The 26,456-nt window shown below is 39.8% G+C and overlaps 1 protein-coding gene across 2 annotated transcripts in view; it reads left to right on the top strand.

The window, feature by feature from the left end:
- LOC148871703 (Tryptophan/tyrosine permease) overlaps nucleotides 1–26,456 on the top strand; it is a 114,147-nt gene that overhangs the window by 62,980 nt on the left and 24,711 nt on the right. For both annotated transcript variants that reach the window (XM_088968121.1, XM_088968120.1), the window contains one exon: nucleotides 21,993–22,062. In XM_088968121.1, the coding sequence (XP_088824247.1) occupies nucleotides 21,993–22,062 (70 nt within the window). The remainder of the gene's footprint in view (nucleotides 1–21,992; nucleotides 22,063–26,456) is intronic.

The following is a 26,456-nucleotide window of genomic DNA, read 5'->3' as shown; positions in this document are numbered from 1 at the left end:
TCTTGCATGTTCCTAAACTGGATACTAACCTCCTTTTCGTTAGTAGTATTACCAAACATTTGAACTGCTCAGTAACTTTCTTTCCTGACCGATGTGTTTTTCAGGACCTGGAGACGAAGAAGGTGATTGGGACTGGCTGTGAGACGAATGGGATCTATCTGCTCGGGGATAAGAAGTTACTTGTTTCTCAGGTTGTGAGTCCGGTTATGTTTTGGCATAACCGATTGGGTCATTTATCTTTTCGGTCCTTGAAGAGTCTGTTTCCTACTTTGTTTGAGTCTGTTGAGTCATCTCAGTTGAAGTGTGAAAGTTGTGAGTTTGCTAAACATTGTAGAAACTCTTATTCATTGAGTAATAAAAGGAGTAATAGTTCTTTTGATATTGTGCATATTGATGTTTGGGGGCCATATCACATTCCTTCTATGGATGGGTACAGGTATTTTTTGTTATTTGTTGATGACCACACCCGGTTTTCTTGGGTTTATCTTATGCGATCACGAGATGAGGTGCCTGCCCTGACCCAAAACTTCCACCAAATGATCCTAACCCAGTTTGATGCCAGGATAAAAGTGCTTAGATCTGATAATGCAAAGGAATACTTTGCTAAGCCATTGGCATCGTACCTCCTTAATCATGGGGTTAATACCGTTGGGGCTATTCCCTTACCTGTTCTTCAGGGGGATTGCAGTGAGGACAAGGTTAATACCGTTGGGGCTGTTCCCTTACCTGTTCCAATTGGTGATGAGGGCTGTAGTAGCGAGGGTGGTCAAAGGGATCGGGAGTTGAGAGTCTATCACAGGTGATGCAGGCAGGTTGATCCCCATCATCACCAGTCCCAGCCAACTCCAACTTTTTGTCCACATCTATAGCCCACTGCATCTCTTAGATTTTGTCCTATGATCGCCTATCTCCCTCCTACAGGTCCTATCTCACCTCCATTGCTGATGTCCCTATTCCGAGAACAGTGCAAGAAGCTCTATCAGTCCCGGAGTGGAGAGGTGCAATGCAAGTTGAAATGGATGCCCTGTTGAAAATAATATCTGGGAGCTAGTTGACTTGCCCAAAGGAAAGAAACCAGTTGGATGCAAGTGGGTATTTACTGTGAAGCACAATGCGGATGGTTCCATTGAGAGGTACAAAGCTCGGCTAGTTGCAAAAGGGTTCACTCAGACTTATGGTATAGATTACTTGGAGACATTTGCCCCGGTAGCCAAGATGACCACCATTCGGGTTCTATTATCTCTTGCAGCAAGCTACACTTGGCCTTTGTACCAAATGGATGTTTAGAATGCCTTCCTGAATGGGGACTTGCAGGAAGAGGTTTACATGCAGTTGCCTCCTGGATTCTATGATACAGAGGCAGGTAAGAAGGTCTGCCGGCTCAATAAGGCATTGTATGGTTTGAAGCAGTCACCTAGAGCTTGGTTCGACATATTCAGACTTGCCATTGGGAAGTTCGGTTATGTACAATCAGATCATACACTGTTCATCAAGAGGGTGGAGTCGTCACTGACACTACTTGTAGTTTATGTTGATGATATTGTGGTGACAGGAAATGACAACCTTGAGATTGAGTCACTCAAATAGCTCCTTCATCAAGAGTTTGAGGTGAAAGATCTGGGTACACTACGGTATTTTTTGGGTATTGAGATTGTTAGATCTAAACAATGGATCGTTATCTCTCAGAGGAAATATGTTTTAGATCTCTTGGCTGAAACTAGAAAGCTAGGTGTCAAACCTGCAGATACACCCATTGAACAGAACCACATGATTAGTGTAGAGAGTAGGGAGCTGCTTGAAGACAAAGTTATGTTCCAGCGGTTAGTGGGAAAGCTCCTATATCTATGCCTTACCCAACCAGACATCAGTTATGTCGTTAGTGTTATCAGTCAGTACATGCATTCTCCTAGAACCACGCACCTTCTAGCAGCAGAAAGAATACTAGCATATTTGAAGAGATGCCCGGGTAGAGGTATACTGTTCAAGAACAATGACCACATGAAGGTGGAAGTCTATACGGATGTCGATTGGGCTAGGAGTGTTGATGACAGAAGGTCTACCTCTGGATATTGTGCTCTTGTGGGAGGTAACCTGGTTTCTTGGAGGAGTAAGAAACAAAGTGTTGTCTCCCGATCCAGTGCTGAAGCTGAGTACAGGTTAATGGCTAATGGAGTGGCTGAAATTCTTTTGGGTGAGATCACTACTTGAGGAGTTGGGTATTGAGTATGAGAAGCCCCTGATGCTATATTGTGATAATCAAGCGACTATTAATATAGCACACAACCCAGTGCAGCATGACAGGACTAAACATATTGAAGTTGATCGACACTTTGTACGAGAGAGGGTCTCATCACAAGAAGTGTGTCTCCCATACATCACCTCTAATATGCAACTGGCATATATCCTCACCAAAGTTGTACCACGGAAGAAGCTAGAGGCAGATCTATCCAAGTTGGGAATGATAAACATTTATTCCCAACTTGAGGGGGAGTGTAGAGAACACTGATGTGGGCCCCACAGCTACGGTCCCATTGTGTTCGTAGGGTAGAAGATGTTCTAGTCTGCCTAGGGTTAGCTATTGGTCATTTAGTTGTTTCAGTTATTTATTTCAGTCTTATTTTTTGCTCTATTTGTTATGTAAAGACTAGGGGCAGATCTGTCCTTTCCATGTAATGAGCATAACCTAGAAATATTAATTAAAGCTTTTGCTCCTCCTTTCAACCCTTGTGTTCTACTGCTTCTCCTCCCTCTTCCTCTTCTTTCCTCTTACCTTTCTTCTTATCTTCGATCCTGAAATCCATTAGGGTTCAAGACTGATAACAGTCCTGAACTTCTACTGTGTGTAACTTTGATTGAAGATAAAACTCAGAGTGGATACAAGAAGATGCAGAAATTAAGACTTGGTTTTGGAATTCCGTGGATACCAAAATCAGCAGCACACTTATTTTTCTGGATACGTCTAAACAGATTTCGGATCAAGTGAAGAGGATGTATTCGAGTAGCAATAATATCACCTGAATATATAAGTTGTTTTAATCATTATTTAGTTTACAGCAGGGAGATAAAACATTCACCAGCTTGCCACTAGTGATATTACAGTTATGGAAAATCAGAGGAAAGAGTTATATGTTGCTAAATTTCTCCCAGGCATCAAACCTGAATAAGTACGAGCTCAAATTCTTGGGGGTCCAGAATTACCTGATTTAAAGGATGTGTTCTCTAGATTTCAAAGGGCTAGGTTACCTGAATCTACTCCTTTATCTGATCGTGTTGCTGTTGTTATTTCTAGAGTTGGTGGTTGAGGTGTACATAGTGGAGGATGTTGAAGTGGTGGACGTGGCCCATCTGGGCAATATGGTGGGAGAGGTGATATTGGAGGTAGAGGTGGTCATAGTCGTGGAAGGAATACAACTATTAGATTTTGCACTCACTATTGGTTAGAAGGTCACACCTTTGGATACTGTAAAGACTTGTATGGAGTTTGATTTTGCTCACAGTGCCATCATGAGGGCCATATAGTTGATTGCCATTTGTTGAAGAAAACAGGGAGTTATGCAAATCAAACCACTTAACATGATGGAATGACTAATACATCTTTGCAGACTATTGCTATAGATAATCAATCAGAAGGGGAAACTATGACCATCTCAAAGTAAGTGTATAATAAATTGATTGCAGCTACATCTTCATCCACTACTACTCTTGCTTAGACATCAGGTATTGGCTCCACTTGCCTTCTTTCTACCACATCTCCATGGGTCATTGACACAGGAGCTACCAACCACATGACAGGTACTTCATCTGCTTTTACCCAGTTTCATTCTTTACCCCTTCTTCTACACAACATGTTACCCTTGCCAATGGGTGTACATCCCTATTTTCTGGAATTGGAAGTATCAGTCCAACTCCACAACTTCCTTTATCATCTGTACTTTATGTTTCAATTTCCTTTTAATCTTATGGCTGTGAGTAAACTGACTATCTCTGTCACCTTTTATCCTTCATATTGTGTGTTTCAGGACCTCAAGACAAAGAAGCAGATTGGTGGACACGAGTCCAGTGGTCTCTACTATCTAGAGGGTAGCTTAGAGAATATTGGTTTTTAGTCATCATCTTTTAATGTGTCACCTTTCCAGCTATATTGCCGACTAGACCATCCTTATAGTCTTCATGTTTTGTTTCCTCCAATACTAGCCAACATTAGCTTTGAGTGTGATGCATGTCAGCTTAGCAAGCATCATTGGGCTACTTTTCCTCCTTGTGCCATCAGTCGTGTGTAGTACTTTGTTACTTTTGTTGATGATTTCACTCGAGTTACTTGGTTATTTTTGTTAAAGGAAAGATCAGAGTGGGAAAATTCCCAATTAGTACCCTGTACTTTGGGCCTAGTGCCACTTTGGTCCCCAAACTTTGAAATGCGACAATTCAATACCCAAACTTTTAAAATGTGACAATCCAGTACCTTCCGTTAATTAGTTGTTAAGTGGCATTTGAAAAAGACACTGTTGAGTGGGCCAACTTGTGTTTAGTTTATTTTCTTTTAAATGAAGATGTTGTTGGGCCTTGGGCCCATTAGTTTTTATTTTTTAAAGAGCTGTAATTACTTAGTTTGAGTTGCCGCCCTACTAAGGGCATCTTTGTAATATCTCATACTAAAGTTAATTATAAATAGAATGAGGGGCTGGCGGCTAGGGTTATGTAAATCAGTCCTAGTCGACCTTCTTCTCTTTTCTTCCCTTTCCTCTGTCTCTTGCTGAAATCCCCAACTTTCTACTCTTCCTTTCACAAGAAGCTTGGTCGAAATCAGATCATAAGGCTTTCTACTTGGTATCAGAGCAGGTTGATGGTTCTTGAAGAGATTCGTTCCTACAGCCCTAGATCGGCCGACTGCATGGAGATTTAAGAGGCTGATCGAAGCTTTCAGGTAAGCCCAGTTTTTGGATTTTCTTGATGGATCTGTATGCCCTGTAGTTGGTCTAGGGTTTCTCATCAGAATCAGGAAAAACTGGAGAAAGGGGAAGAGTCCTGATTTTGTTGGACTCTTCAATTTTGACCTAGGTAGTGGCACCCTATTTTTTTATGGTTCCTCTGGGTTTTTTGTAAGGGGCAATTCAAGTTCCATGTGGTTTGGACGCCTCTAGAGAGGGCGGTTGCTTCTTCTCTCTCTTCTCCCCATCCCACCGAAAAGGAATCTTTCGTGGGAAGAAAGTCCAGGACACCAAAGGAGTGTCGTTGGTTCCAAAAGGTATTCTGTTTATTCTTGTTGCATTTTTTAGCCGTTTTCTGTACCTCTTTGAGACACATGGAGGGACACAGAGTTGAATATAAGCCCGGGAATGAAATGGGACCAGTGGGAGGAGGTGTTGGAGACCCCTTCGGAGCTGGAACCATTACTACAGTTAGGTTGGATGGTACAAATTACTTGGAATGGTCCCAATCTGCAAAGATGGCCATTGGGGCTCGTGGAAAATTGGGGTATATTACTGGTGAAGAGGTAAAACCCGAAACTGGCAACTCCCGGTGGGTGCAAGAAAATTATATGGTAATGACATGGTTGTGTAATTCTATGGTGTCACATATAAGTAAAAACTTGTTATGGGAAAACACTGCTAAGGGGATATGGGATGGGGTTGCAGAGACCTATTCACAGAAGGAGATTGTTGTTAGAGCTTATCAACTGAGAAATTAGATTATTGCTACTAGGCAGGGAGATAGATCTGTTGCAACTTATTTCTCAGTCCTTAAGACCCTGTGGCAGGAGATTGACCATCTAGAGACCTTTGCTTGGGAAACCACCAAGGATGCAACTACCTATCAAAGACACTTAGAGAAGTATAGGGTGTTCGAATTCCTTGCTGGCCTTAACCCTGAGTTTGACATTGCACGACAACATCTTCTTTCCAAGGACAGTGTCACTCTCTCCCAAGCATATGCATTCGTGTCAGGAGATGAGTGCAGGAGGGATGTAATGATGAAGAATCTCATGTTTGATCAGTTTGCTATGGTAAGTGCTGTGAAACCTAAACAGAATGGCAATGAGAGAAAGAAGGAAGACAAAAGGGACTTAGTCTGTGACTACTGTAAGAAACCAAAGCATATAAGAGATACTTGCTGGAAGCTTCACCCACATCTTGTGCCGATCAGATTGAAGAATAAGAAAGGAAATGCACATATGACAGTTACTGGTGACACTCCGCCCCCCCCTACTACAGCTGCCTTGGAGTCTGTTGTAGCTGCTGCAGTAAGGGCCAAGCTTGAGAGGTTTGGGTTACTTCTGAATCAGAGGGATATAGCTAGATCCAATTCAGCCGCAACCGGACAACAAGGTACAGGTAGCACAGGTGGAACTCACTCTACCTCCCTTGCCCACACAGATAGTCCACATGTCACTAAAAACTATGTTTCTGCTTCAGGTAAGGAGAGATCTCCTTGGATTATAGACTCTGGAGCCTCAGAGCACATGACCCATTGCTCCACCATTTTCTCCTCTTACCAGCTCAGTTCTAGCAGAGATAGGGTCTCCACAGCTGATGGATCCCATGTGCCTATTGCTGGGAAGGGATCTGTCAAGATTAATGATTCCATTTGGTTACCCTCTGTCCTCCATGTTCCTAGATTGAGCACCAACTTGTTATCTGTTAGTAGTTTGACTAAGAATCTGAATTGCTTAGTAATTTTTTCTCCTGGACATTGTATTTTGCAGGAACTGGATTCAAAGAGGACGATTGGGAGTGGTCGTGAAGTGAATGGAATCTACCTCCTGGATACTCTTCCAATTCACCAAAGTCATCATGTTTGCAAGGACAGTGAGGCAAAACTTGTGGATCAAATTATACTTTGGCATAATCGTCTGGGTCATTTGTCGTTTTCTTCTTTAGGTTCTTTATTTCCAAAACTGTTTGAGTCTGTAAGTCTGTCAAGGTTGAAGTGTGAAGGTTGTGAACTTGGAAAGCATTGTAGACACTCTTTTAAACCAAGTAATAAAAGATGTTCTTCTCCTTTTGATGTTATTCATTCGGATGTGTGGGGGGGCCCTTATCATGTTCCCTCTATGGGCGACTATCACTATTTTCTCCTATTTGTGGATGATTTCTCTCGATATTCCTGGATTTACTTGATGAAATCACGTGATGAGGTACCATCCTTGGTGAGGCAATTCCATCAGATGGTATTAACACAGTTTGGAACTAGAATCAAGATGTTCCGATCTAACAATGCTAGGGAATATTTTGAGAGACATCTTGCCTCATATATGTTGGAGTATGGTGTTGTCCATCAGAGTAGCTGCTCCTACAGTCCACAACAGAATGATGTTGCAAAGAGAAAGAACAGACACATTGTTGAGACGGCAAGAAGCATGATGATCACAACAACAGTTCCGGTTCGTTTTTGGGGTGATGCTGTTCTCACGGCAGTATATCTGATTAACAGGATGCCTTCTCGTATACTTGGATTCAGCACTCCATTCAACCTTCTTTTTCCTCAGGGGGAGATGTTTCATATTCCCTTAAGGGTGTTTGGGTGTGTCTGCTTTGCGCATATTCTTGGTTCTTACCATTCGAAGCTTGATCCCAAGGCAAAAAAATGTGTCTTCCTTGGATATGCAGAGAATCAGAAAGGGTACCGCTGCTATGATCCAGTCTTTGGGAACCAGTTTGTTACTTTGGACATCACCTTTTTCGAATCTACATACTTCTTCTCAAGGAATCCTTCTCAGGGGGAGTGTTTTGGGGAAGTAAGTCAGCAGTTTATCCCTCTCCCAGTTCCACTTCCTGTGTCTACTACTGTGCTTGACAACCATCCGATGTCACCTACCTTGCCACCCCCTTTGCGTTTCGTCTCACAGTATTACTCACGGCAAAGACTTCATAAGGAGGTTGATTCCACTACAACAAAACTCACACCACTTTCTGTCGATCCCTTGGAGACTCCAGATTCAGCTAATACAGATCCAGGTATTCCTCTTGATCCCTCTACTATTTCAGTTCCCATTGGTCCCACTAACACTGTTACAGATAACCTTGATCTCCCTATTTCTCTTAGAAAAGGGAAGAGGAAGTGCACTGCTCATTGCATATCACAATACTTATCCTACAATGGACTTTCCCCTTCCTACCGTGCTTTTCTTTCTTCTCTTGATTCCGTGTCTATACCCAAGGGTGTTAGTGAGGCTCTCTCCAAACCTGAGTGGAAGGCAGCTATGCAAGAAGCGATGGAGGCTTTGATTAAGAATTAGACATGGGAGATTGTGGACCTACTAGAAAGCAAGGAGACAGTTGAATGCAGATGGGTTTACACAGTTTTCTCTTGCTGCCTCATACTCTTGGCTCTTGTTTCAACTGGATGTGAAGAATGCTTTCCTAAATGGGGATCTGCAAGAAGAGGTGTATATGGATCTTCCAGCTGGTTTTTATGATAATGCTAAAGAGGGAAAGTATGCAAGTTGAAGAAGTCACTATATGGCTTGAAACAATCCCCTAGAGCATGGTTCGACAGATTCAGAAAGGCCTTGATTGTTTTTGGCTACACTCAAACTCAATCTGATCACACCTTGTTTGTGAAGCACAGGGGATCCTTGGTGTCAATCCTAATTGTTTATGTGGATGATATTGTTGTCACTGGGAATGATCTGAGTGAGATTGATAGTCTGAAGAGGAACCCGCATAAGAAATTTGAGATTAAGGACCTTGGAGAACTGCAATACTTCTTAGGCATTGAAGTTGCAAGATCGAAACATGGAATTTTTATCTCTCAAAGGAAGTATGTCTTGGACCTTCTCCAAGAAATAGGGAAACTTGGAACAAAGGCAGCTAGCACCCCCATTGATCAGAACCATAGAATTAGTGCATCAAAAGGTGAACCAGTAAAGGACCTTGGGAGGTACCAAAGACTTGTGGGTCGGCTACTATATTTATGCATGACAAGACTGGACATCTCCTATGCAGTAAGTGTAGTGAGCCAATACATGCATGCTCCACGAGACCAGCACTGGAAGGCAATTGACAGGATCCTTGCTTATCCGAAGGGACATCCAGGCAGAGGCATATTGTTTACTGATCATGGACAACTCAAGCTAGAGACCTATACAGATGCGGACTAGGTAGGATGCCTCGATGGCAGAAGATCAACTTCAGAAGTGTGCACCCTAGTTGGGGGTAACCTAGTTTCATGGAAGAGTAAAAAACAAACAGTTGTGGCAAGACCAAGTGTAGAAGCCGAATATAGGGCCATGGCACATGGAGTTTCAAAACTTCTCTGGATCCATTCTCTGTTGGAAGAAATCGGTGTTCAGGTAGAAGAACCTATGATGCTATACTGCGATAACCAGGCAACAATTAATATTGCTCATAATCCAGTCCAGCATGACCGAACTAAGCACATTGAAGTAGATAGACATTTTATCAGAGAACTTCTGGAGAAGTTTGTCTTCCATACATTTCTTCTGATCTGCAGCTTGCTGATGTCCTCACAAAAGGCGTTGCAAAGAATAAGCTAGAGCATGATCTACGCAAGTTGGGGATGCATGACATCTACTCCCAACTTGAGGGGAAGTGTTGAGTGGGCCAATTGTGTTTAGTTTATTTTCTTTTAAATGAAGATGTTGTTGGGCCTTGGGCCCATTAGTTTTTATTTTTTAAAGAGTTGTAATTACTTAGTTTGAGTTGCCACCCTACTAAGGGCATCTTTGTAATATCTCATACTTAATTATAAATAGAATGAGGGGCTGGTGGCTAGGGTTATGTAAATCAATCCTAGTTGACCTTCTCTTTTCTTCCCTTTCCTCTGTCTCTTGCTGAAATCCCCAACTTTCTACTCTTCCTTTCACAAGAAGCTTGGCCAAAATCAGCACATAAGTCTTTCTACTGACACAAATGCCCTTCAAGTGTTATTTAATTTTCTTTATTAACCATCTAAACGTTGACAAAAAATTAATAGTCCCAAATCCTTACCTCTTCCATTCAAGAAAGTTGGGGTCACGTTTGAGTGGGCATTTTGGTGACCCCAACTTTCTTGAATAGAAGAGACAAGGATTTGAGACTTAATTTTTTGTCAATGTTTGGATGGTTGATAAAGAAAATTAGATGACACTCGAAGGGCATTTGTGTCTTTTTCAAATGCCACTTAACGGTTGGTTAACAACTAGTTAACAACAGGTATTGGATTGTCATGTTTTGAATGTTAGGGTACTAAATTGTCGCATTTGACATCCTTACCGGATTTGGATTCAAATCAATGTTTGTGAGATCTGATCCGAAAGGATCTGTGGTTTATAGTATCAGATCATATTTGGATATTACCTTCTTTGAAAAATTGAAAATAAATTTCAATCTATTTCAATAAAAGTCACTGATTTTAAGCACGTCAGTCTCATCCTTCCCCACCATCAATATAGTTAAAGCAGTCGAGATTCGAGAAGAAGAAGAAGGAAGAAGAAGAGAGGAAGAAAAAGAGTTTTTCGAATAACTCATGTGTGTTACTGTTCACAAACTGAAGAGTTTCTTTTTAACATTTTAAGAAAATTACAAATGGGCCCTTGAATAGGTGCCAAAAAAAAGGAGAAAAGGACATAAATGCCCTTACATTCTCAACACTCCCCCTCAAGTTGAGCATAGATATTTGTCTTGCCCACTTGTTCAAATTGTTGTCAAGCTTTGATTTGGAGGCACCTTTAGTAAGACAATCGACCAGTTGATCTTCAGATCTAACGAAAGGTAAACAAATCTCTCCATTGACAACTCTTTCTCTAATGAAATGCCGATCAACCTCTATATGCTTTGTACAGTCATGTTGAACAAGATTGTGGGCTATATTTATGGCTGCTTGATTATCACAATATAATATCATTGGAGTATCAATTTACACTCTCATTTTTGTCAACAAGTTCTTCAGCCATAACAATTTGGAAACTCCATGAGCAATAGCTCTATACTTTGCCTATGCACTAGATCGAGCCACGACTGATTGTTTCTTACTTATCCAAGATACAACATTACCACCCACCAAGGTACAATAGCCAAAAGTGGACCACCTATCATCAATAGAACCTGCCCAGTTAGCATTAGTAAGCCTCTACCTTGAGATGCGCATAATTAGAATACAACATCCCTTTTCCTGGACATCCTTTTAAATAGACTAGTATTCTTATTCACTACTTGCATATGAGATGACCTAGGCTTGTGCATATATTGGCTAACCACACTCACAACATATGATATATCTGGCCTAGTCAAACACAAGTAGAGAAGGTGATTGACAAGTCTTTGATGTACAACTTTGTCAAGAAAGACATCTCCATCATCAACTCCCAAATTATGATTGGGATCAATTGGAGTTTCACTTGGTTTATAATCCAATTTCCCTACTTCCTGAAGCAGATTAAGAACATATTTCTTCTGAGAAATATAAATGCCCCTCTTGAAACTTGCGACCTCAATCCCTAGGAAATATCGAAGATTTCCATGATCTTTAATTTCAAATTCAGTAGCAAGAAAAGACTTTAGGGGACTGTTTAAGGCCAATTTTTAAGATAGCTTTTCTGAATCTGTCAAACCAAGCTCTAGGGGACTGTTTAAGGCCATAGAGGAATTTCTTCAAACGACAAACCTTTCCTTCACTCCCAGGGATGTTAACTCGAAGAGGAAATTCCATGTAAACTTCTTCCTGAAGGTTGCCATTAAGGAATGCATTCTTAACATCCATTTGATACAAGGGCTAAGAATAATGGGCAACAAAAGACATGATAATTCAAATTGAGCTCATCCTGGCTACTGGAGCAAAGGTTTCTTGATAATCAATGTTGTAAGATTGAGTGTACCATTTTGCCACAAGTCAAGCTTTATACCTTTCAATTAAGCCATCAGCTTTATGCTTCACTGTGTAAACCCACTTACACCCAACAAGAACTTTTCCCATTGGAAGAGAAACAATTTCCCATGCCTGATTTTTCTCAAGCACCTCCATTTCCTAATTCATAGTATCCTTCCAATGAGGGAACTGTACTACCTCAGTAACACTATGAGGGATAAAAACAGAAGCAATGGAAGAGATATAGGCACAATAAGAGGGAGATAAGGTATTACAAGAGACATAATTGGAGATAGAATATTTAGCACATGTCCTTTTTTCTTTACGAACCATAATAGGAAGGTTAAGGTCAGAAACCACACTAGGAGGCTCAATAACAGGTTCACCGCAAGTATCAAAAGTAAGAAGGGGTTCAAAATCCAGATTACATGAGTCCGGGAGTCAGATTGTAATGGACATTCAATCTTTGGAGTCCTCTTTTTTTCATCTAACGAACCATTGATGCCAAGACCGAGGAATAGGAGGAGGCACAGGAGTATTACTACCACCACAAGGAGGAAGAGGAGAAGGAGAAGGATTGACAATACCAGTTACAGCTGGAGCAGGTTTCGGCATACAAAAAGGAGTCCGATCTTCACTAGTAGTCTCCCCATGAAGAGAAGGACGAGAAGAGTAAGAGAAGGGAGTAGACTCAAGGAATGTAACATCTTTGGACACATGCCTTTTTCTAGAGCGAGGGTCATAACAACGGTACCCTTTTTGGATTGAAGAATATCCCAAGAAGACACACTTAATAGACTTTGGATCAAATTTCAACCTAGAAGAACTCATGTCATGGATGAAACAGACGCACCCAAAGATCTTAGGAGGATGATGGAAGGTATCCTCATAAGGAAAAAGAAGTTGATGATAAGACTGGAGATGAAGGGTCCACGAATGAAGTCTTTAATAAGATATACAACTGTTTGTACAGCATCCCCCTAAAATTGAGTTGGGACATGCATATGGAATAACAATTCCCTAGCAACTTTAACCACATGTCTGTTTTTCCTCTCTGATACCCCATTTTGTTGTGGGGTATGAGGACATGAACTTTGGTGAATTGCTCCTTTCTTTTCAAGGAAAGTTTGTAAGTGCTTCTCAAAGTATTCCTTGGCATTGTCAGACCTAATAATCTTAATCTTCTTTTCAAATTGTCTCCACCATATTTAAAAAGCCTTTTATAATTGAAGGAACTTCATCTCGGCTCTTCATCAAATAAGATGGAAAGAATGTTATAGAACAATTATGAGACTTTGTAAGAGAGCTAACAGATAAGAGAGTGGTTGGTGTGTTTAAACAGCCACCCCCCTCTTAAATTTATATACATAGTATCATACTTGTAAAAGGACTAAATTGCTTACATGGCAAGATAAGATAATTTAACAAGATAAGATAAGATAAAGTTGAAAAAGACTAATCCTAATCTTATCCTAATTTTATAAAAAACTGGTCCTAATCTTATCATAAAGAACTAATCCTAATCATAACTTATCACCCAAACACCTTTCCTTGAAGGTTAAACATGGGCTACAACAATAAATAGAAGAAAAGAAGGTGTTGGCAACAAAATAGGGGAAGAAAAAAAATCCCAAAAAAGGTTTTAGGGCTCCAAAAAATCTAAGACTGCTTCCTATAATCTCAAAAAATTACCACACTTCAAACACAAGTGGGTTTAACAGCAACCAGCCCACCATGCGAGCATGCAAGCCCTAAACTCCAAATCTATAATCCAAGAAAAATGTAAAAAATCTTCAAACCTCTATGAAATGTATATCAAAATTCTTCTAAAAATGAGGCGCATCAAGGGGTGCCAAAACTACACATGAACGCAGCCGACTGTACGGGCTGCTGACGTCAACTGACGACGTGCTGACATCAGTAGGTTTGTCTGTGAGTCACGACCAACAGTAGATGCTCTCCTTGATCTTCCGATGCCCTAATACCAAGTTAAAGCAATTGAGATTCGAGAAGAAGAGAGGAAGAAGAGTTTTTCGAATAACTCAGGTGTGTTCACACCTTGAAGAGTTTCTTTTTAACATTACAAGAAAATTACAAATGGGCCCTTGAATAGGCGCTCAAATACAAAAAAGGACAAAAGGACATAAATGCCCTTATTACATTCTCAACAAATACATATGAAGTTTGGTCGGTTTTTTATTGGAAAATGGTCATTGGAACACTCACTGACATTTGTACAGTGGTAACCATGTAGAACATCAACATTTTGTTGCAATAGAAGAGCGGTTAACAATTTCTGTGTTCACTACTTCAAGTGAACATTGTAGTTGATAACAGGTTAATAAGAAAGGCTTCTTAGGTCGGATCCAACCCAGATACGATCGAAACTCATGCTACCGGTTACCAACCTAGATACATCCTTATTTTGGAACTTTTTATAAATTACCAAAATAAGCCAGTAAATTATTGGAAAAATTAATTCATTTACTTTTAATTAATTAATATTAAATTACTATTAAATAATGTTGGCTTACCATTAATTATTAAATAATTATTAAAATTACATTAATGTAATTCAATAATGTTAATATACTATTAAATAATTATTGGCAAAATTATTTTTAAGTAATTTTGGTAATTTGCAATTATCAGGGATTATTCATTTATAGTAAAAATTTCTATCACACAACCATGTTTGAACACACACCACATCCCAATTTCTACCACAGGAAAACACCAAAAAATAATAGGTTTCTTGAATTACCAGCTGACCCTATAATCACATAATTCAACTACTGCTACACCAAAACATCTCACACAATCACCACAAAGTGATGGACACTTACTACAACCATTTGAAACCCAAAAAACCAGCCCTTCTTCAAACTGTTGATTAGAAGGAAGCTTAGAATGCCGAAATTCTCAAAACCTGTTGCAACTCGAGGGCCTCGAGGCATCAAAGCCCCTTTACTTAGAGGGTAATCTGTTCTTCGCGGTCCTTTTTCTTCCCTTGAAAGAGTACAACTTTTCTAGAGAAGCTGAAATTGACATCTAGACCAAGTTAGTATAGGAAATTGTGGACCCCACATTAAGAGTAGTTGTGCGACACCCTGAGATGTACTTAGATTTAATTGATTAGGATCAGCTTTCCTAGTAGGATAAGTTTTATTCTATCTTATCTAGGATTAGTTTTATTTTAATCTTATCTTTTATTGCCATGTACGCATTAAAGTTCTTTTACAATTAGGAAACTATGTATATAAATTAAGGAGTGGGGCGGCTGTTTTAAGCACTCCAACCATTCTTTTCTTTCAAAGCTTCTCCCATGAGTCCTTCTTCTCTATCTCTCTTCTTCTCTTCAAATTTTCTTCTTCTCTTTTATTTTCTGTTCAAAACCTAACGAGTCTCTTGTACGACTACTTGGTATCATATCCAAATTTAGGGCTTCTCATGAGAGTTTGATCCAGCCAACCACATGAGAACTGCCTAGAGCTGGAAGAATAGAGAAAGCTCCCTTCGGCTGATTCTTGGAGGTTATGTACAACAACAGTCCAAAGATTGGATCAGATCTTTGACAACCAGGAAGAATCAGAGGAAGAGAAGAGGATCAAATCAAGTCTTAATCAAAACTAGAGGTGGTGATCAAAGTTTCAGAAGAATTCTGGTTCAGGATCGGTTTCTTCTATTCAAGACTGAAGCTAATTATCAAGATCAGAGTTTCTCAGAATTTTCTGGTAAGTTTTCAAGCCTTACCAGAAATCGGCAGCAAGGATCTCTTGATATAAGAGGTATGATTAAGAAAAAAACCCTTTTTGCATTTTTTGGATGATCCAGTAGTTCTTTTTAACAAGACTGATACAATTCAGTCTCAATAGACCAACTATCACAAAATTAGGGTTTCTAAATCAGAACCCTCTTGTTATCTGCTACAGACCCAGTAGGCCGATTGGTATAGTAATTAGGAAGTATTCGAATGGAGTTTAAAAGCTAAGGGGAGGGTGTTTTTGGGGCTGGTTCAGGCAGCATGGTTGAAAACACCTTCCAGATTACAACTGTAAAGTTTGATGGTTCAAACTACTTAGAATGGGCCCAATCAGCCATGATGGCCAATGGGGGAAGAAGAAAGCTGAACTATTTGTTGGGAGATGTGAAGGAACCATCCAAGGAGGATCCCACTTATGCTAAGTGGATTCGGGAAAATTATTTGGTGATGACATGGCTGTGCAACTCTATGCAGCCACACATCAGCTGAAATTACTTATGGGAAAAAACAACTAAAGAAATTTGGGATGTTGTGAAAGAAACCTACTCTCAAGGGGAGAAACAAGTCTCTGTTTACTTCTCAACCCTAAAATCCTTGTGGCATGAGATTGACCACCTTGAGACAATTGAATGGGAGATTCAAAAAGATGCACAGACAACAAGTATTTGAGTTCTTGGTTGGTCTAAATTCTGAATATGATATTGTAAGACAACAAGTATTGACAAGAGAAAGTATAACTCTATCTCAAGCCTATTCCCTAGTGCACAGTGAAGAAACTAGGAGAAAGGTTATGTTACAGCAGCAACCTTTCGAATCTGCCCTAGCAGCAGTTAAACCCAAGCCAAGGGGAGATAAGGAAAGGGATATGAAGAAAGAGGCTAAAAAGGACCTAGTTTGTGAACATTGCAAGAAACCTAAACACACCAAAGACACTTGTTGGAAGTTGCATACACATCTAGTTCCGGAAAAACTCGGAAACAAAAAGGGTAATGCCAATATGGCTATCAACACTGATAGTGCAGCCTCAACGGCTTCAAGAGGTACTCCTCTTGATACCCTAGTTGTTGTTCGAGCTGCTCTGACACAATTAGAAAGTGTCAGTAATTTAGTACCATCTCCTCAGCCATCATCAACTCCTTCAACCTCATCTTCAGCTCCAGGTAATACAGAACATTATTGGATAATAGATTTAGGAGCATCTGACCATATGACTGGCTTGCCATCACTATTCTCTACCTATCATTTATCTTCTGGTAAAGACAAAGTGTCCATTGCTAATGGAGCCCTTGTTCCTATTTCTGGCAAAGGAGACATCAAGTTGCTTGATGCAGTTTCACTATCATCTGTCCTGTATGTTCCTAAGCTTAATACTAACTTGCTCTCAGTTAGTAGCATTACAAAAGGGCCGAATTGTTCAATAACCTTTTTTTCCTGATTGATGTGTGTTTTAAGGATCTGGAAACAAGGAAGGTGATTGGAACTGGCCGTGAGACAAATGGAATCTACCTACATGGAGGAAGTGCTCATAAGGAAGATAGTGAAACTAAGAAATCCTTTGTTTCTCAGTCTGTTGATTAGGTGATGCTTTGGCATAATAGATTGGACCATTTATCCTTTCAGGCTTTGAAAAGTTTGTTTCCCAGTATATTTGAATTTGTTCAGATGACTAGTTTGAAATGTGAAAGTTATGATAAGTAATAACAGAAGCAATATTCTTTTTGAAATTGTGCACAATGATGTTTGGGGACCCTATCATGCCACTACCATGGGGGGGTACAGATATTTCCTATTATTTGTTGATGATTACACTTGATTTTCTTGGGTTTACCTTATGCGTTCTCAAGATGGGGTCCAGCATTAACCCGAATCTTTCATCAAATGATTTTAACCCAATTTGGGGTCAAAATTAAAATTTTTAGATCAGATAATGCAAAAGAATATTTTGCAAGCCCATTAGCCTCTTATGATTATGGGATTATCCATCAGAGTACCTGCCCACATACACCACATCAGAATGGGGTTGCTGAAAGAAAGAATAGACACATATTGGAGGTACCAGAGGCATTATGTTTACCTCAAATGTGCCTATACCTTTCTAGGGGGATGCTGTTCTTACAGCTGTTTATCTCATCAATTGGATTCCCTCACGAGTTCTTGACATGAAAACTCCATTTACCCTTTTATACCCTGATAAAGAATTGTTTACCATTCCCCTCAAAACCTTTGGGTGCACTTGTTTCGTTCAAATCCTAGGCCCTCATCGTTCCAAATTTGATCCCAAGGCCTCCAAATGTATTTTCCTTGATTATGCCCAAACTCAAAAGGGATATTGTTGTTACAAACTGACTTCTAGAAAAAGATTTGTCTCAATGGACATCACCTTCTTCGAGGATAAACCCTATTATCCAAGGGTTTCTCCTCAGAGGGAGAAAAGTGAAGTCGGGAGTAGCTCATCGGAAGTTCCTTTTCCAATCCCATTAAGTGAAGAAGGATGTAATGGGGAAGGATGTCAAAGGTGCAAGGATGTGAAAGTTTATCACAGACAATGGAGACAGGTCAATTTTGGACATCAGCAGTGCAGGCCAGTCCTAGTCCCCACTACAGATCCAGATCCCGGTACCACAGTAGCCCCAGTTCCTTCTGCAAATCCATATCCAGGTACCACAGATACTACAGATGAGAGACATTCATCCATGGAGCCTTCACATTCATTCAGTGACCTTGATCTCCCCATAGTAGTCCGTAAAGGCAAATGCCATTGCACCACAACTCATTGCATTTCTCAGTTCCTACCCTATGATCATTTATCTCCCTCCTACAAGTCTTTTCTCACATCAATTATATTCCCATTCCTAGAACAATACAGAAAGCATTGGAAGTACTAGAATGGAAAGATGCAATAATAGAAATGGATGCCCTCATCATAAATAATACCTGGGAGATAGTTGATCAACCCAAAGGAAAGAAACCGATTGGATGTAGATGGGTATTTACTGTGAAACATAATGCTGATGGTTCTTTTGAAATGTATATGGCCCGATTAGTTGCAAAAGGATTTACTCAGACATATGGTATTGACTACTTAGAAACTTTTGCACTAATAGCAAAGATGACCACTATTAGAGTATTATTATCTCTTGCAGCTAGTTATTCTTGACTATTGTATCGGATGGATGTTAAAAATGCCTTTTTCAATGAGACTTGTAGGAAGAAGTTTACATGCAATTGCCTCCAGGATTTTATGGTACGGAGACAGGAAAGGTTTGTCGGTTAAACAAAGCTCTATATAGACTAAAACAGTCCCCCAAAGCATGGTTTGACATATTCAGACGAGCCATTGATAGGTTCGGACTCAGTCAGACCACACCTTGTTTTAAGAGAGTGGGTTCCTCCATAACCTTGCTTGCCGTGTATGTGGACGATATTGTAGTAACTGGGAGTGATACTAGTGAAATTGAGTCTCTTAAGCAACTCTATCAAGAGTTTGAGGTAAAAGATCTGGGGAAACTACGATACTTCTTGGGCATTGAGGTAGCTAGATCCAAGCATGGGATTTTTGTCTCTCAATGAAAGTATGTTCTTGATTTGTTATAAGAAACAGGAAAGTTGGGAGTTAAGCCTGCGGACACACCTATTGAACAGAACCACAGGATTAGTGTAGAGGGTGGAGAGCCTATTGAAGATAAAGTTATGTTTCAACGGTTAGTTGGAAAGCTTCTCTATCTTTGGCTCACAAGACCTGACATCAGTTATGCAGTCAGTATATGCACTCTCCTAGAACTACTCACCTCCTTGCGGTTGAAAGGATATTAGCATATTTGAAGAGGTTCCTAGGAAGAGGCATTTTGTTCAAGAAAAATGACCACATGAAGATAGAAGTCTACACAGATGCTAATTGGGCTGGGAGTGTTGATGACCGAAGATATACCTCTGGATATTGTGCTTTTGTTGGAGGTAATTTGTTCTCCTGGAAGAGTAAGAAACAAAGTGTTGTTTATCGTTCAAGTGCTGAAGCTGAATATATGTCCATGGTAAATGGTGTGACTGAGATTCTATAGTTGAGATCATTACTTGAGGAATTGGGCATTGTTTATGAGAAACCCCTAATGTTGTATTGTGATAATCAGGCTGCCATCATATAGCCCATAATCCAGTACAACACGACAGAACTAAGCATATTGAAGTGGACCAACATTTTATTAGAGAAAGGGTTACATCTCTAGAAGTATGCCTTCCCTACATCACCTCCGACATGCAGTTTGCAGACATTCTCACCAAGGCTGTTTCAAGAAAGAAGTTAGAAGAAGATCTATGCAAGTTGGGAATGACAAATATCTACTACCCAACTTGAGGGGGAGTGTAGGAAACTATGGACCCCACATTAAGAGTAGTCATGTGACACCCTGAGATGTACTTAGATTTAATTGATTAGGATCAGATTTCCTAGTAGGATAAGTTTTATTCTATCTTATCTAGGATTAGTTTTATTTTAATCTTATCTTTTATTGCCATGTAAGCATTAAAGTTCTTTTACAATTAGGAAACTATGTATATAAATTAAGGAGTGGGGCGGCTGTTTTAAGCACTCCAACCATTATCTTCTTTCAAAGCTTCTCCCACGAGTGCTCCTTTTCTATCTCTCTTCTTCTCTTCTTCTCTCTTTCTTCCTCTTTTATTTTATGTTCAAAACCTAAAGAGTCTCTGTAGTCTTGTATGACTACTGTTAGAATGAAACCTGGAGCTCTGATACCATATTAACTTTAGGAAACAATTAAAAAATATGAAAGAAAAAGGAAGGAAATCATAGTAGAAAGGTCCAATTGATAGTGAAAGTAGGAGAAGAAGAAGAAAAAGAGAAAATATGTGAATAAAGGGTTTTCAGGAGAGAGGGTATCGAACCATTATATCTCATTGTTGACCCAAGTAACATTCTGCTTCTACTATGGTGATGGAGCTTACAATAATAACTATCATCTTATGCCTTGCTACAACCTAATGAGGGGCTGTTTTATCTCTTCATGTATCTTTCTTAAACCCTCATATAGATGATAGTGCAGGGCTGGAGAATACTGCCCATTTCTCTTAAACCTTGGTTGAAATTCGTTGAAAGTACTCTCAAAGTACCCCCATTGTTAGAAATACTTGAATCTGTTTTCCATACTAAGTACCATTTAATAAAACTAGCAAATAATATTTGGTACCCTATTCCTTGTCTTTATATGATATATCAATGTGAATTGAGAATAATCAATGTAATAAAATACTTCATATGACCCAATGAATAGGCATGAAAACACAGATGTCAAAGTGGACAACAGAAAACAATCAAGTACTTTAATTATTAGGATAAAAAGGAATTCTTTAATGTTTAGACTCATGCAACTCACATTGAAGACTAGAGGAAGGAGTAGACACAAACAACTTAAAAGACATGAGTCTTAAATATTGCAACCAGGAACCCACAAGAAAATATTGCTTTTATTTTGACTCTGATTGGGATGAGCAGTTGAACTACCACAAAAAGTAGAGCTGATTGATTGAAGTGTGGAGTCCAATATGTAAAGGCCATCAGCTTCTTTCTCATAGCCAATCATCATCCCTGATGCCAGATCCTAAAGGACAATGACCCTGAAAGATACTAATGGATGATAGGTTAATAGAGAAATCAGGAACATGAAAAAATAGGATAATGATAATAGATCATAGATCCTAATGTTTCCATTCCCTGCAATAGTAAAAAGGGATCAGTTAGCAATTTTAACCTTATCCCAACTAGAAAGTACACTTATGTAGAAAACAAGGACAAATGGGTCATATGATTGGAGGCTCCAGAATCAATGGCTCAAGTAGGAGTGGATGAATTGAGAATCTCATGATTAGTATAAAAATGTTTACTTAAATGGCTGAAAGAGATAAAAGTTATAGAATTACCCCCTTTTGAAGTTCCAATTAAGGCATTGACTAACTGAACTTGACCATCTCTTCACTACTTTTTAAGAACTAGTATGAACTAGTGTTGGCTGTATTACCACTAGTATACCTCTCTTGACCCCTTTGTCTCATTGCCAGAACATGCAACGTGAGCATTATTTCTCTGATGTTTTCCCTTCCCAAATGCAAACCAATTAAATAGCTAGAAACTTGTTTTCAATCCCACATCTGTAGTGCTCTGATACCATGCCAATCAAGTATGTACAATTTGAAGGTCTATATGAAAAGTGTAAACAAAATATAAAAAGTAATAAATAATTCTACATAATGCAATAGTACTTCACCATATAAAATGGTACCACGCATCTATTCCTCATCTACACTAGTAGTTTCTCTTCATGTTACCTCTATTTATATGAGATCATATAAGTAAATAACTAAGACATTTTAAATGACCAAAAGAGTTCTGATTTGGAAGCAATGCTTCATGCAGCCAGCGGTTTATTGGTGCTATTAACGGGTTTCTGGTTTTCGGTATCATAATTTCTTTCACAGCTCTTGTGGTAATTCTCCTACCCAGAAGCATCTCTTAGTTTTAGTTATAATTCTTCCTTGCAAAGATAGATTCCAAGCATCCATCATTTGTCTAACCACCAAAATTTATAATTAGTAACAATGAATTTTTGTGGTATGCCATTGTGTTCTAGAATTCAACCAAGTATTGCTTACTTATAAAGTCTCAAAAAGGTACCTACTAAAGAAGAAAGAACTCAAAAACTAAAAGTGAAAAAGAAGAGAAGTGAAAAGGAAAGAATCAATAGGAGAAAAAACTAGTCTCACCTATTTTCCAATTTTTTTTTTCTGTTGGGGGCATGGTTACATATTGAAATACTAAATTACCCCTACCCTAGAATAATGAGACAAAATTACCTTTCCACCTAATATCTTTGTGTTTTCCACTACTTCTAACACTTTCACTCAAGTTGGATCATATATATCATATAATTCTAGCATCTTATTAATTTAACCCACTCTATTCCAACTTAGGCTTTTAGTAAACTGTTTTCCACCTGGAACCAGTAGGAAGGAGAGAAGAGAGGAGAAGAGAATAAAGGAGAAGAGAAGAGTGACAATGGAGAGCCAAGAAACTTGGGCTGGTGGTGCCTTGTTTATTATTTATAATAGGGTGACATAATAAAAGGTGGAAGTACAATAGTACCCCTGAGTGGCACACTCTAACATAAACATGAGAAGTAAAAATCAGAAAACAGTAAACTAACAGCATTCCCCCTCGAGTTTGATTGTATATGTCAGTGCCCAACTTGTCACATAATTCATTGTGCCACAATCATTTGAGCCCCTTTATGAGAACATCAATAAGTTGCTCCTTTGAACTCACATAAGGAGTGCAAACTTCACCCTTCTCAAGCTTCTCCCTTATAAAATGCTTGTCCACTCTTGGCAGTGTAGCCGGCCAGAGATAGGTGGAAGAGGAGAGAAGAGAAGAGAAGAGAAAAGAGAGAGTTTGCAATGCAACAGTGCTGGCAGTGCCAGTGTTTATTTAATATATATAGGGCGACAAAAATAACAAGGGAAAAGACCCTTGTGCCCCTGAGTACAATAACAGACATAACAGAAATAAAAAAACGAAATAAAAAAACACTTTAATTAGACAAACAGGCCCTAACAATTGCAACTAAGTTATTCTAACATTATTCCAACACTCCCCCTCAAGTTGGAGCATAGATGTCAATCATGCCCAACTTGTCACACAAATCTTTGTGCCGCACTTGATGAAGACCTTTGGTGAAGATATCTGCAAGTTGCTCTTCCAAGTTGACATATGGTGTGCATACTTCTCCACTTTCAAGTTTCTCTCTGATAAAATGTTTGTCCACTTCAATGTGTTTTCGTCCTATCATGCAGAACTGGATTAGCAGCAATATTGATGGCTGCTTTATTGTCACAGTAGAGTGAAGTAGGATTGTTTACTGCAAAACCCAGTTCACCTAACAGATTTCTTATCCACATGATTTCCGCAACCCCATGAGCCATCACTCTATATTCTGCTTCAGCACTGGATCTAGCCACCACACTTTGTTTTTTGCTTCTCCATGTGACAAGGTTTCCTCCTACAAAAGCACAATAACCACTGGTGGACTTTCGGTCATTGCTGCTCCTGCCCAATCTGCATCAGTATATACTTCCACTTTTAAGTGACTGTGTTTCTGGAACAACAAACCAGCCCCAGGAAACTTCTTGAGATATCTCAAGATCCTCTCTGTAGCTTCAAAGTGAGTTGTCATCGGGCTGTGCATGAATTGACTAAGGACACCCACTGCATAGGCAATATCAGGCCTGGTCATAGACAAATACAGAAGTCTCCCCACAAGTCTCTGGAACATCTTTACATCTTTCAAAAACTCTCCCTAACTGTCTCCCAGATGGTGATTAGGTTCAATAGGTGAATCAGATGGTTTTACCCCCAACTTGTCTGTATCTTCTAGTAGATCTAGTACATACTTCCGTTGGGAAATAAAGATGCCCTTGTGAGAGTGGGCAACTTCAATTCCAAGGAAGTATTGTAAGGGGCCTAGATCCTTCACCTCAAATTTAGTGGCTAAGAATTTTTTTAGTCTCTGGATTTCAGCCTCCCAATCTCCTGTGATCATTATGTCATCCACATACACAATAAGAGCTGCAATTTTTCCTTCACCTCTTTTTACAAACAAGGTATGATCTGATTGGCATTGTTTGAATCCCATTTGTGGGACTGCTACATGGAACTTACTAAACCAAGCCTGAGGTGATTGTTTCAATCCATATAGGGACTTTTTCAACCTGCACACCTTTTGTTCACTGCCTCTGGCACAGAACCCTGGGGGTTGGGTCATGTACACCTCCTCTTCCAAGTCATCATTCAAGAAGACATTCTTGATGTCCAATTGGTGAAGATCCCAGTCAAGATTTGCTGCCAAGGAAAGGAGAATCCGGATGGAGTTCATCTTCGCTACAGGGGCAAAAGTCTCTGCATAGTCCACTTCATATACTTGTGTGAAGCCTCTTGCTACCAGTCTAGCCTTGTACCTTTCAATAGTTCCATCAGCTTTGTGTTTCACTGTGAACACCCACTTGCACCCCACTGGTTCCTTCCCCTCAAGAAGATCTACCAACTCCCACGTACCATTTTTATGTAAGGCATCAATTTCTTCCTACATTGCATCTGTCCATTCAGGTTTTGACAAAGCTTATGCCACAGTCTTAGGGATGGGAACACTGTCCACAGAGGAGAGGAAGGCACGGTACGAGGGTGAAACATGCTCATAGGACACAAAGTTAGAGATAGGATGATTAGTGGTATAAGATCTAACACCCTTTCTCTTAGCAATAGGAATATTAAGATCATTGGGGACATGTGAATCAACATTTAAAGGAGCAATGGGAGAAAGTGTACCTGGCTGATGAGACAGATCTGCCTCGAGTGAATCCGATGATGTTGGTTGCATAGTGTCCAGCTCCACGGCTCTTGAACTCTGTTGGTTCTTATGACGAAGATGGAAAACTCGGAACGGAGGAGGATCGGGTAAAGGAGGTAGTTGAATCTGAGTCGTCGCCTGTTTCTCCTCAACCCTACTCTCCCCCTGAGGAAAAACCGAGAAGAAAGGTTGACTCTCAAAGAATGAGACATCAATGGAAACATAGTACTTACGGGCAATGGGATCATAGCAATGATACCCCTTTTGAGATGAGGGGTAACCAAGAAAAACACAAGGAATAGCCCGAGGGTCAAGTTTACCACGAGTAGGTGATAGGTTGTGGACAAAACAACGACACCCAAAGACACGCATCGGAATGGTGGACAGCGGGGCTGTAGGGAACAGGAGCTGATGTGGGGCCTTATACTCTAGTAGCCGAGAGGGCATGCGATTGATGATATATGTCGCACACAATACTGCATCCATCCAGAACTGTTTTGGCACATTCATATGAATCAGCAAGCCACGAGCAACTTCAAGTAGATGACGATTTTTTTGTTCAGCCACACCATTTTGTTGGGGTGTCTTGGCACTAGAGCTTCGCTGAAGTGACCCACTCGAAGCAAAGAACTTCGTGAGATCACTATGGAAATATTCCTTTGCATTGTCCGACTGGAAAATATGAATTTCCGTTTGGAACTGAGTGAACACCATGCGTTGGAAATCTTTCACAATTTGTGGCACTTCATCTCGAGATTGCATAGGATAAACCCAAGTGTATCGAGAATAATCATCAATCAACGTAACAAAATACTTATAGCCAGTCGTAGTAGGTAGAGTAAAAGGCCCCAAACATCAGAATAAACAATATGAAATGGAAATTCAGATCTTTTATTTCTTAAAGGTAAAGAGCTTCTACAATGCTTACTCAACTGACAAGTTTGACACTATAACTGACTCACTGACAAGGACTCAAAAATCTTTGGGAACATAACTTTTAACGACTCAAAAGAAAGATGACCTAAACGACTATGCCATAAATAAGCCTGACTCTCACTCGCCGAACTTGTGGACTCAGTCGCCACTAGACCAGCATTATTCTCCAACACGTAGAGACCATCCACCATGCTTCCTCTACCAATCGTCTTCCCCGAGGTCAAATCCTGAAACACACATGAAGATGGAAAAAAGGTGACTGAGCAGTTCAAAGAGTGAGTAATACTACTAATGGACAACAAATTAATAGGTAATTTCAGAACATGCAGGACATTTGGAAGAGTAAGGCCAAGTGGGAGAGATATGGTGCCTCTGCCAGCTATGGTAAAAAAGGAACCATCAGCCAGTCTTACCTTATCTCTCCCAGAGAAAAGGTTATATGTCTGGAACAAATTTGACTTACCGGTCATGTGATTTGAGGCTCCGGAGTCAATAATCCAAGGTGAATCAGTAGTATGAGATGACACATGGAATGTTGTGGCATT

Source organism: Nelumbo lutea, chromosome 2 (assembly GCF_056320005.1).
Source record: "Nelumbo lutea isolate HS-2025 chromosome 2, American lotus-T2T, whole genome shotgun sequence".
Taxonomy (NCBI): Eukaryota; Viridiplantae; Streptophyta; class Magnoliopsida; order Proteales; family Nelumbonaceae; genus Nelumbo; species Nelumbo lutea.
Note: the sequence above shows the minus strand (reverse complement) of the source record. Positions and strands in the feature narration are given on the sequence as shown.